The following is a 13,628-nucleotide window of genomic DNA, read 5'->3' on the forward strand; positions in this document are numbered from 1 at the left end:
AGATCCTAAGCTATAGGAAATACCAGTTGCAAGCTGTGTTATCTTTGTTCCTGAATAAATATATATTCCCTGTTGAACGGCTGGATGGTACAGAGATTCATTTGCTGCTAGCAGTATCCATACATGCAATTTATAGAGGAACACCACAGCACACATGCACACTTCTTATAGACAGGCACATCACTCTCAGCTTTGCTTAGCTGCATTAAATTACTGACCAGCACTAATATACAGATTAAACTTCCTCTAAAGAAAATGGCCAGAGTAAGGCTTAGCTCTTTTCTCTGATGGCTTTTCTGTTTTTATGTTCTGTTATAGGACTAGAAAAGTGGATTTCATGCAGAGGATGGACTGAACATCCAATACTGGTATCTAAGCTTAGTGTAGACATTAAGATGGCAAGCCAAGTTCCAGATTTTTTCTTCTGAAGCATACGCACTTTTTTTTATGTCCTAAATATAGATGATTGAGCCTTTAAAAAATGCTGTTCAGCTATTTCACTGGTGGACATTTTTTTTATTACTGAGTTGTATATGCTATATAAAAAAATGGTGGTTTAAATAACAATATTGACATATAATATTTGAGCCATCATTCACGATACGATAGAACATTGGTGACTTAGGGAGTCTGTGGGACAGCAAAATTCCAAAGAGCTGCTCATCTTTAGTTCTGAATGTAATATTTCAGTTTTCAACGTCCTAAGAATAAATAATGCCCCAGATGTCCACTAGATGTCACCGCAATGATGAGACATTCCAGTTTGAGCACTATTGCTGTATGATGGCGAGAACAGATTGGATGCTTTTAGCTTCAGTACAGAAACTCCACACACTGCCTTTGAGTTGCTGCAAAGACATGAAAGACTCTGGAAACCACTACAATCACAGGGCAGTCTGAAGTGAATGTTTTTTCTAGCTTTAAGTGATAGCATCCAAAGAAGAAGCTCCAAGGGCCATTTCTTCTATCCTATGGAACTTGGCTAACGCAACTACATCATTTCTCTCTTTTTTTGTTATTTGCCGTGGATTATCGGATGAAGAATTTCTAAATAAATTCACTATTTTTACGACCAATTAAAATTGTTAGAATTGCTGCTGATTTTAGAGGTGGACTATTGGGGAATGGTCGTAGAGGATCAATGTCTGGGATCTGAAGGAAGTTGGGATCACCAAGAATGACTAATAGACAAGGTTAGTCCTGTGATCATAATGAATGAATGTCTACGCTATGATATCAATTGGGATTGAGAAATGCCTTGTGATTCGATCTCTGCAAGTGTGAAGTGATTGCTGGACCCAAAGTATTTTGGGGCTCTACCTATGGGCTACACAAATCACGATGGTCATCATTATCAACAGCAGCCACTTATACAGTGACATCAGGTCTTACATTATAGAAGATTTGGAGGATCCCAGCACCTCTGTAATGATTTCCGGTTCTTTCAACCCTTTGTTATTGAAAATCATTCAAGATGCCACCACGGGCAGCCCAGCGCCTACCTCAACCTTTGCAAGTGAAAATGACACCCAGTGTGGAGAGCAAATCCTTAATTATGGCCACATTGAGAAACTGGTAATCGGAGCTATCCTGTCCCTCATCACCTTACTGACCATTGCAGGAAATTGCTTAGTTGTCATTTCTGTCTGTTTTGTAAAGAAACTTCGACAGCCCTCCAACTATCTGATTGTATCCTTGGCTTTGGCTGACTTATCTGTTGCCATAGCTGTTATGCCTTTTGTCAGTGTCACCGACCTCATTGGTGGAAAATGGATTTTTGGCCACTTCTTTTGTAATGTCTTCATAGCAATGGATGTGATGTGCTGCACAGCTTCGATCATGACATTATGTGTCATTAGCATTGACAGGTAAGACCTTTCAAACTGTTAAAAAAAACCAATGTTTTTCCGTATTTTTTGGTATTTTGTGCTGTAACAGATGTAGCTCTTTTTGTTAAGCCTATTCTATAACAGGTACCAAAGTGACAATTTTCTGTAATTTCTATCACAACCAGAATGGAAGAGTCTTCTTTTTTTTCTGGAATCACTGTCTGCTGTTCTTCTTTGTAATAATTAGCAGATTTAATAACTTTTTCTGCCATAACGTCTTTGCAGCTCAACGTCTAATAAAAATCAGCAGAATATTACTCATCTCTGCAGGTGTTCTAGTTGGGATAAGGGCATTAGGAAAATGAATTATTCATTAACCTACGTCATTCTCGATTAGGCTATAACTTTATTCGACTAATTTTAATAATCAAATAATTAGAGGCAAGACACTATAGGAAAGGCAATGTGTCAAAATAAAACAGTTCTGACATATTTAGAGCAACAAGTGCTATTATACATTTATTCATCTTTTGACATGTTCTCGATAGCACTGGTGAAGGTCTTTGAGCCGAGCGCCAGTATAATGAGGCTTCAGTGAACTGCGGCGTGTGGTAGTAAACCTTTGGCTTGCAAGTTTTTACATCCTCATACTGGAATGACAGCACTCATGAGAAAATTAATTGGGCAGTAATTTACTTTGCCAAAAAGCTTTATTCATTCCAAAGTAATCGCCGGCAGCATAGTTTACAGCACCTTAAGATTAAGCCAATCCGGCATAATACAGAATATAATACAGTTGTCCCTATGTTCTGATTTGAAATTTTATAAATATGCCATACAATATAGAAACATGATGAAAAGTTATTAAATGTATTAGTAAACTTATATGCTGTGCTCCAATTCCTTGAAGATTTAATTCAAGTCAGTGAATCCAGAAGTTGAAATAACAACCACAGCCCTGTTCACTCAGCTCCTGGGCTGCAAGGTGCACAGGGGACTGGATATCTCAGCCTGGAGGTAGAGAGTTTGTACTTGGTTATATTTGAAATGACTAAATATACAGTTGCTACCAAAAACAGTGATATGGCAGTGCCTCTGGTGCCGCTTTCAGAAAACAGCAATGAAAAGCAGATGTGAGTTGCCTTTCTTGATGCTTTTGCTCTTTAAAGGGAACCTGGCATGCAAACTTTGGGCATCATATATGAACCATAGGCTGTATGATCACAAACATCCTTTCTCTTTCCCTTCGGGGGGACAGGAAACCATGAGTAACCATGGGTGTATGCTGCTTACACTAGGAGGCTAACACTTTGCAAAAAAGCTCCTCTCCAGCAGTATATACCTGCCAACTGGCACGAATCTAAACATTTTTAGCTCAGTGTCAGTAGAAGATAGACATGGGGTTGCACTCAGCCCCGTTGCTACCCTAGGTTTGTTGTTTTCTATTAATGATATCGATTTTGCAGGTTCAACTTGTGACTATGGGCAACAGATTGTGTCATTCTGTTCGCCCCTGTAAAGACCGAGAGCACAGTATGTGATTGCATTACTACTGTTGTCTCGCCGGTCCATCTGGCAAGACACTATACCTCTAACACATCATCGGTGTTTAGGGCATCTGCACAGAGGAACAAGCAGACTAGTCCTCGCCATCACTCCCCTGTCCACTGGTGCCTCAGATCCAGATGTGCAGGGTGGGAAGATGGACACATTACCAGCCACAAGCCTCCTGATGCCAGCCTGAAGATCTGCGTCCAGCCGCCCGATGGTCCTCAGTCCGTCTTCTATCTCAAGTCTGCAATGAAGGATTCCGAAACTTCAGAACAAGTATCCACGTCCAGGCAGTGAGGGGCCTCGTTTTAAAATAGATTAACATCTAATTCCCAGCCATACAGGATCTAATGCAATGTCCTTTTCCATTTAATAGCGTTCACTGCGTCCCCCCCCCTCCAGCGGCTGTCATCTAAAATTTAGTCCCGACTCCATTCTAGGCCTTCTCCAAAGGCCAGACAATGCCCTGTCACACAGCCAATCATGCTCTCCCACTCATCTCGTGGGACCACCGCTCCCAACCAGTCAAGCCATCCCTGTCTCCCAAGGAACTCTGCACACTTTTTTCTCAGCTCCACCTCCTCCTGTCTTCTGGTGAGTGGGAACCCTTGTGTGCTTTGCTGGCTCCACCCTCCAATCCGGCACCATCTCCAGTTGAAGCCTTGTGGTCTCACAGCATCCTCTCTCCGCAGCACAGGATACATCGGGTCTCTCCACACACCGCCGACTCAGCACTACAGGAATTATGATCAAGGGTTTGAGTAAGCTCTGCCACCTGGGGGCAGCTTTCTTCCCAGCACAACTCACATTGGCAGATTCTCTCTCCCTAGACTCAAGGAGTCTCACTTCCATCCTTCTCCTATTGTCCTTGTTAGGGTTAGCGGAACGCACCAAATAATTAGAAGGATGGTATAAGATGCGTTCAATGCCCGGGGTCCACCATGCAAAGATGGAACCTGCTGCTGAGTAATGACACACTATATGGCTTTATAATGTGGATACACACACGGGTTAGCTTCACCCGGTATGAAGGAAGTGAACCCTGTTGCGTCACAGGGCCGAGGTACCACACAAAGAGTGCAAGCAAAGAGTCTGAACTCTGTCCCAAGACTCAGGGAGAGAGTTCCTCTAGACCTCTTGCGCTCGACACCATTACTGGGGTGTCAGAGATTAATAGAAATAATAATTTAATGCACAAGAGTGCGTGCAGTGCGGCTCTGGCGGACGCCACTAACCACCCAGACTTGGGCCAGGAAAGCGCTCTATTAGAGCACGGTGCCGCACTGGCGGTCACTGCTATCAGATGCTGTATCGTGTGTTAGCTGTGCGGAATAGCACTGTCAGGCGCTAAGTAGCTTCCACCATTCGTGAACAGTCAACAACACTAGGGATGGGAATGATTTGGAGCTTTCATCCATCGACAGGCATACATCCACACACACACATTAATAAGTTTATACTAGCGTATGGCCGTGCAGCCATACAAATCTTTTATAGCAGAAGCTCTCCAGGACCTTCCTAGTGGTCCAATAGGAGCTGCTACAGGGCCTGAGCATGTGACCCCCGACCTCCAATGAGAGGTCGTCCCTTGGGCATGCGCAGAAGAAAAAAAGCAGGACTTAGTCCCAGGGATGCCTGCTCGACGCTGGTCAGTACTGGTTACAATGGCTGAGCTTGGAAGGACAGCAGTAACCAGCCACACAGTATCAGCTTGAGCCAGACGCTGAGACCGATGTCTCTGCTGAGCAGGCTCCACTGCGGCTGGAGGAGAATGGGAGACCACAGCGGAGATGGTTCGAGATTCCCCCTGTGCAGTGGCGGGAACTCGACACCTAACAGTCCTGCATTTTGCTTCCTTCACCTTGTTTCACATCTGACCAAATTGCAACCCATCTAATATGCCGCCAAGGGAGCCCCCCACGGCCTGAAATGATAGTGTGTCTCCCCCTGAGTGAGCTGCATGTCCCAGTTTAGCTGACCTCACCAAAGGTATCCCAGGCCTTGGTCTGGGTTTTAGAATAACTACCCAGCCCTACCTCCACCACGGTACCCCTAATTGCTTCCCTCAGTTCTCCGGACCCCGTGACCCTTCAGTCCCAAAAGGTTACACCATGCAGATGGGACAGGTCGACTCACTCCCTAATCACACTTCCTGCATAAAGAAATCTCTAGAATGTTGGACTCGATCTTCCCTAGTCCATCATGGATGAACTTTACTATACTACCACCACATTGGAAGATCATGACAACGGACACCAATCTTCACAGTTGGGGAGCAGTTTTCCAAAACTTAGCCCAGGGTTGATAGACCACCCAGGAATTGTCTCTTCCCATCAACATTCTGGAACTCCGGTCAAACTTTCATGCTCTACTTCATTGGCAGAATTCCTCCTCAACCAACCAACATGCCACAACGATGACATGCATAACCCACAAGAAGGAACCCAAAGTCGAGCAGTATTGTCAGAAGTGATGCAGATTCTGTGTGGGTTGAACAGAATGTACCAATGATCTCAGCTGTACACATTCCAGGATTGGACGACTGGGCCACACATTATCTCAGACGAGAGGTTCTTGCTGCTGGTAAGTGGTTCTTGAATCCATCGAACTTTGAAGAGATTTGTCGCCAATTGGGGACTCCCGACTTTGACCTGATGGCGACTAGACTGAACCACAAGGTTCCTCAGTTCATCTCCAGATCACATGACCCACTAGCGCTGACTCCCTGGTTATTCCTTGGTTTCAGTTTTCCCTTGGATACTTGTTCCCTCCCTTGCCATTGATCTGTAAGTGGTCACAAAGACAAAGATCTAAGGAGTGCCCGTTATTCTCATCGCTCCAGACTCTCCCAGAAGATCCTGGTACGCAGAAGTAATCAACCTCCTCGTGGACATTCCGTGCAAACTCCCGGACCTTTCAGACCTACTCTTGCATAGTCCTCTCTTCCACCAAATTACTGAGTTAATTCAATTTAATGGCATGACTGTTGAGGCTACAGTTCTGAAATCCACCAGCTTCTCCAATCAGGTTGTTCATACCATGATTAAGGCTAGGAAGCCTTTTTCCTCTCGCATTTACCAAAGTACTTCATAAGACTTTTTCCGCTGGTGTGGATCTAACACTAACCGGACTTCCCCGATGGTCTTTCATCTGTAATCCATTTTGTCCTTCCTACAATCGAGCCTATAATTTGGCCTGTCTCTCAGCTCTCTCAATGTGCAGGTGTCTGCCCTTTCCATCCTCTTTCAAAAGAATCTAGTGTCTCACCTGCAGATCAAGACCTTCCTGCAAGGAGTTGCACACTCCATTCACCCCTACCAGCCACTGGTAGAACCTTGGGACCTGAATCTAGTGCTTGATATTCTTCAAGAGTCACCATTTGAACCTCTATGAGAAATTTCCATTTCACTTCATACTTGGGAAGTTGCTTTCCTGTTTGCCATCACTTCTATCAAATAAGTTTTCGAGCTTGCAGCTCTCTCTTGTAATTCCCCTTATCTAGTTGTTCATCCTTCTTTTTGTTCATCCCCTTCTCATACTCGAGAGCGGTGTGTAAACAAACTGGACCTGGTAAGAGCCCCCAGTCTCTACCTTTCCAGGACAAGACTCCTCAGATGTGCGGACTCGCTGTTCATAATTCCCAAAGGTACTCGAAAAGGCTTGGCTGCTTCCAAGTCTACCATTGACTGCTGGGTTTGTTCTTCCCTTCTGGAAGCCAACTGACTGGGTGACAGAAGGCGTCCACTTAGGGTCACCGCACACTCCCCTCTTGTAGTGGGGGCTTCTTGGGCTGTCTACCACCAGGCATCGGTCTCACAAATTTGCAAGGCTGCAACGTGGTCTTCCATTCATACCTATGCCAAATTCTACAGGGTTCACGCCTATACCTCGTCAGATGCCAACCTTGGTAGAAAGGTCCTGCATGATGCAGTGGCCTGTGCTCTGACTTAAGGGTATTATGCTTTTACCCACCATTGGGACTGCGTTTGAACATCTCATGGTGTTCTGTGTCCCCCAATGAAGTGATAGAGAAATAAAGATTTTGGCAGTAGTAACGTGAAGCCAATGCCCAGGGAAGAGCAGAACACTGAAGAGGAATATAGACACTGGGACTGTACAAATGTGATATTACAGGAGGAAAACCCATCTCCACAGGCACACAGTGATGCTGTGGGAGACAATTCACATGATAATAAAGTACTGAGGAAAAGTTATCTTCTGGCAGCATCTTTCCCATAGCCTGGAAAAACTCATATTTACATAAACGGATAAGAGCAGATTTCTCAACAAGGCAAGCATCTGATATGAGGCATGCAGGTAGGACTTTTTTCAATAATCTCTTTCAGGTGTATGCCCATATTAATAGGTTACATGGCTCAAAAGTGGTGTCAGATTCCCTTTAATTATACAAATACTCCATAGAAATACTACAGCAAATAATTACAACCCCTCAACCCACCCGAAAACAAAAAGGGAAAAACGTGGAAACAGAAAAAAAATATTTTAACAATCATTTCAGCCCAAATATCATAGTATTCCACATCACCTTTAGTGACCTTTAAAGAGGTTTTCCAACCTCAACATACACTTCTGCAGTCAGTATCCAAACATTATGCAATATGCACACTGTTAGGATTCTCATCTATTTCCATCTTGAGCGGGTGGTCACGTGACAATGAGTCTGAGAGCATGCGATTTGCATTATTGTGGTCACATACTGAGTGGCTTCGTATCTGCTTCTTAGAACACTGAAAAAATCAGGAAAAGTTGTGTCGGCACTCGGCACGTGACCAGTACCACAGATATTAAAATCATGTACGTGACAATCGCTCAAATCATGTACGTGACAATCGCTCAAGCTGTAAATACAGGGGAATTCTGATAGGATTTGGCAATGTGCAGTTACGTAGAGTAACTGCAGAAAGTTATGTTGTGCTGGGAACACCCTTTTATAAGTTAATTGCTGCTATAAATCATATGTGAGACCCCTTCACTCATTCGCCTCATTGTAGTCTATCTGAATGGAAAAATACATTTCTACACTATTGTGATTTTAATCTTTGATAGCAGGTGCTCATCCGGAATGAAGAAGTCACCCAAGATACATTCTTATATATAACTAATTCAGTAAACTGTTGTTTATCTTGGTTGTTATTCCATTACAGATTCTCCTTAATTATTCATAAGACAAAACATTAAATTAGCTTTTGTATTGCTTTACAGTGTGAACAGCGTATCACTAGAACATAAATGATCCAAAGTTCATTTCTCTCTTCCAGTGAAGTTACTTAGTCCTGCTTTACAGGTGCAACTCAGAGTTTCACCTAAGTAACTTAATTAAAAATGCAAAACACAATTGGAGTATAATTTATTATTTATAGCAATCAGGATTTTTTGTTCTACAAAGTGTTCTGCTCAGATAGTACCTTAAGCCCATCATCAGCGAAACGATTCATAAATCTATCGGTTTACAAAGAAGATGGGCATCAAGGCCATGCACAGACAGTCATATCTACTGTCCTCAACTTCCGTAACGGAAATCCCGCGTCGCTGATTGGTCTCGGCAGCTGCCTCTCATGGCTGCCGCGACCAATCAGCGATGGGCACAGTCCGATTAGTCCCTCCCCTACTCCCCTGCAATCAGTGCCCGGTGCCCACTCCATAATCCCCTCCACTCACCACTCACAAAGGGTTAATGGCAGCGGTAACGGCCCGCGGTGTAACGTACTCCGTTACCGCTGCTATTAACCCTGTGTGTCCCCAACTATTTACTATTGATGCTGCGTATGCAGCATCAATAGTAAAAATATGTTATGTTAAAAATAATAAAAAAAACAAAAAACCTGCTATACTCACCATCCGCCGCCTTTCCCGCTCCTCGCGACGCTCCCGGGACTTCTCCATTGCAAGCGGCAGCTTCCGGTCTCAGGGCTGTTGTGCGACTAGGACCTGCCGTGACGTCACGGTCATGTGACCGCGACGTCATCACAGGTCCTGGTCATACCGGCCCTGGGACTGGAAGCTGCCGCTTTTAATGGAGAAGTCCTGGCAGCATCGCAAGGAGCGGGAAAGGTGGCATATGGTGAGTATAGCAGGACTTCAACAGGCCTTCGGAAGGTGAGTATATGTTTTTTTTTTTTTTAAAGTCTCTATACTACGTGGCTCTGTGCTGTATACTCCGTCGCTGTGCAATATACTATGTGGCTGGGCAATATACTACGTGCCTGGGCAATATACTATGTGGCTGGGCAATATACTGTATGACTGGGCAATATACTATGTGGCTCTGTGCTGTATACTACGTCACTGGGCAATATACTACGTGACTGGGCAATATACTACGTGGACATGCATATTCTAGAATACCCGATGCGTTAGAATCGGGCCACCATCTAGTAATTAATAAAATCTAATAGACCAGTTTGGAGCAATTAATTTTCCAAATGGGCCACATGAGAGATCTTGACTGTTGTGGAGGGCCAAACCAATAGGCTGAAATTAATTCTGATCAATATTAATAATAACATATTAATTACAATTACTATTTTATATTTATATTGTATCTATTAATATTGAACAGAATTAGGTAGGCTGACACTCCCTATGTACTGTATGAGCCTGCACATGGTCCCCTATATACAGTATGAGCCCAACACAGCCCTCTAAATGCAGTATGAGCCTTTACATAGCCTACAATATATAATATGAACCCCCACCTAGCCCCCTAAATGTATAGTATGAGCCCCCACGTAGCCTCCTAATATACAGTGTGATACCTTACATAGCACTACAGTATGAGCCCAAATACAGTCCCCCATGGACATTATGAGCCCACACAGACCCACTATGTACAGTATGAGCCCTCACATAGCCCCCTATATATAGGTTGAGCCCCCACAGAGTCCCGTATATACAATGTGAGCTCCCAAATAGCCTCTCTATGTACAATATGAGCCCCCACAGAGCCTCTTATAGACACTGTGAACCTCAACATAATCTATATTCAATGTGAGCTCTCACATTGCCCTCCTACAGTATATACAATATAAGCCCTTACGTGACCCCTATATACAAGCACACAACCCATAAACATATAAAAAAACAATAACACATATTTCGCTTCCATTCCCATTGTGCTCTGCTCTGGTTTCTGCTCTGGTGCACTGACTTCCTGCAAAGCAGTCAAACTGTAGTGACATTATCACTGAGGAAGCAGATACCAGTAATATCGGGACAATGGTGACGGAGGGCATGGAGCGGCCCATGAGTCCTCCATGCATGTGTTGTGACTGTCATGCAGCCGTAACACATGCAGCTGTTGTGCTGGACACCTGATTATCGGGAGCGCTCCAGATATCCGGGTTCCCGCAGCAGCTTCTTGAGTAAGCGCTATAGCTTGCCGAATAAGGAGGGACCCGAACATACTCGCTCATCTCTAAATATGACTATTTTAGAGCTGTGATTTTGAAACTTTTAAAAAACAGTAAACATACAGATAAGTGGCACACAAGTCGCATGCAGTGTTTGACTTGCGTTGAAGAATGTGGCAAGAGTGTCTTGTGTGACTTGTGACCTGAAAATCCAACACAATTAGGAAGATTTTCGTCTATGTGTCCCAGACACAGTATGTTGCAGGTCACAATGAGACACTATTGAAAACTCTTACATTGTATGTTGCAGTGTGTCAGTGTATCATACTATGTATGGGGGGCTTGCGACTCCAGTATACTGGTTGGGGAGCTGTGGGACCATCATACTGTGTGTGGGGGCTGTGGGGACTTCATAGTGTTTTTGGGAGAGCTGTTGATTATAGTACAGGGGCTATATAACACGAACAGCATGATTTACTGCTTTTTCTAACATTTCTAAAAAGCAGTAAATTATGTGGTTTTGACCTGCTCAAAAATATCAATAAAATTAATGAAAATAATATGTTAATGTTAATACTGAACAGAATTACGGTAATTCCAAAGCATTTGTTTGGGCCTTTGCAACAGTTCTTGAAAATTAATTGCCCCTACAGTAGACTAATGTTGGCCAAGCACGTCAATAATAATGGGTTCGGCTGACTGGCCCATGTATATGGGAACCCAAGACAATTGATTGTCAAGAGAGTTAAGGATCTGACATTCATAATTTTGGACTTTCAATCATTATTTAAGCCGCCTCCACAGATCTCTGTTATTGGATCCCTCATACAGACACAAGGGTGCTTGATCAAGCAAACACTTTTGTCTGGAAGAGTTGGCTAAGATAAACCATTCTGATGTGATTGGATCCAAATCAGCTTCAAGTAGGGTTGTTTTCTACTGGATCTTGGAGTTTCAGAATCTGAGCTGACTGGAGGATTCTATGAGAACACGTATGAAAAGGTTGGACTCAATTAAATATAGGAGTTTTTTCTTTACTTCATCTAGAGGTTCTGAAGAACATCGGTAGGAGCAGCAGCCTGTTCACTTTTGCAGTCTTGAGGCATTTTGACACATATTTCAATCTAAAAGCATAAACAATACCAAAGCAGTGGGGAAGCAGGCAGTAAGCTTAGAGGCTCTTTTATTCTAATTTTTGATAAAAATTTGTAAAATAAGAACAGACCCTTTTTTAAGCAATTTCATTCTAATAATATTCCATTGTCTTGTGTCTACAGTTCCCAATCTTTCCTATAAATGTCCTCCTTTTTTAATACTCTACAAACAAACCTAATGTCTGATTCTGACCTCATATTCCCTGCCATGTGTTCCGTATGGAGAAGAGCGAATCTTCCAAATTTGGTTTCGTCCATATTAGCTCAATTCAGCCACCAGATTAGATTCCCTCTGAATGAAAATCTTCTGAATTGAAAGTGCCCCTCTTGCCATGAAAATTGATTGACAACACCCAAAGTATAATAAATGGAGGGGAAATAAGGAGCTAAAAAAATTATATTCACTTGCCCTATGCCTTATGTCACCTCCACCACAGCTCCCCAGTTGTCTGTGCAATTCTTCAATTCTTCTACTACTGAGGCCAATGATTGACCTTGTGTGGTCAAATGGACTGGGGGATCACATACATCATTAATGTCAATGATGTGAGTTGCTCCAGTTATAACCGTGTGGGGTCCCAGTTATGTGGGATAGAGCAGCACGTGCCATTGATATGTGAAACAAAACCCAAAGAGTTCCCAAAAAGAGATGAAAAATATATTGGAGATTAATTGGAAAACAGTGCCCTCCTAAACCTTTTTTGTTGCTATGATGACAATCACAGCTCTCAAAAGTACATGTAAGTTTTGTTAATGGGATGAGGAGGGAGGAAGCTGCTTCCAAGAAAAGGGTTATGCAAAAAAAAGAAAGCAGAAAAATGATTTTCACAATGCAATGCCTTGTTTCCTGCCAAACAATTGCAGAAAGTTGGCAAATATGTGCTAACATACATTCAGCCGGTTATCAGATAAAGATAGATGGGCTTTTATTTTAAATGAGTTGATGGACCTTCAATGGTTCAGTGGGGAATATAATCTCAGGGACTTCCAGCAATCAGCACAGGCTTTGGCATGCCTGTGAGTGGAGAGTTCCATTCATTTTTTTCCAGGCGTATAAGTGGCAGTGCCTGATACTAAAGCTTGTATCATTTATTCATAAGACAGAAAGCTTAAATGTTAATGTCTTATTTTTAAACTTGCTTTTAAGTGAGTTCATACAAAGTGTAAAAACTTTGTCACAGTACTGGAAAAAATCCTTAAAATCCACCTGAGTCAAATGTGGATTTCCATTTAATGCATTGCATATTATTATATGACGACAAATATGGTATATGGCTTTTTTAACGTCTGCATTAAGCACACACTGCACTATGTTGTTATCATTCCATGGAACTTTGCGAAGCATAAAGTTTACTTCTGTACAATACACTGATACCTGCCTGTCGTGTATTTTATCATTCAAACTGAATTGGCTAATGAAAATGTAATTTTCTTTTTTTAGAGAATAGGCTTATAACAATGAATTTTTATCTATTTTTCTATGGAAAGTTTTGCAAATAAATGTAAAGATGGTGGACCGCTGCGTGTTCCTACCTCTGTAGACACCAAACGCGTCTGTGAGATGTAAAGTGTTATGTGATTTGTGTCTTGCGTCTTTTGTAAATTTTGTGTAATTGAAAGTAGTAACTTATTGTTTAGTGTAAAATGTTTAGAGTTTAGTTGACAGTAGGGTCGGAGGAGTTAATGCTTGGGATTAGTCCATAGTGGGAAGGGCTAGTCTTACG

The 13,628-nt window shown here is 42.7% G+C and overlaps 1 protein-coding gene across 1 annotated transcript in view; it reads left to right on the forward strand.

The window, feature by feature from the left end:
• Positions 1-842: 842 nt before the first annotated feature.
• The window catches only part of HTR7 (5-hydroxytryptamine receptor 7), a 191,683-nt gene continuing 178,897 nt past the window's right edge, over positions 843-13,628 (forward strand). The window contains exon 1 of the mRNA XM_069753481.1: positions 843-1,868. Within this exon, the coding sequence (XP_069609582.1) occupies positions 1,342-1,868 (527 nt within the window). The 5' untranslated portion in view covers positions 843-1,341. The remainder of the gene's footprint in view (positions 1,869-13,628) is intronic.

This window comes from Ranitomeya imitator, chromosome 2 (genome assembly GCF_032444005.1).
Source record: "Ranitomeya imitator isolate aRanImi1 chromosome 2, aRanImi1.pri, whole genome shotgun sequence".
Lineage (NCBI taxonomy): Eukaryota > Metazoa > Chordata > Amphibia > Anura > Dendrobatidae > Ranitomeya > Ranitomeya imitator.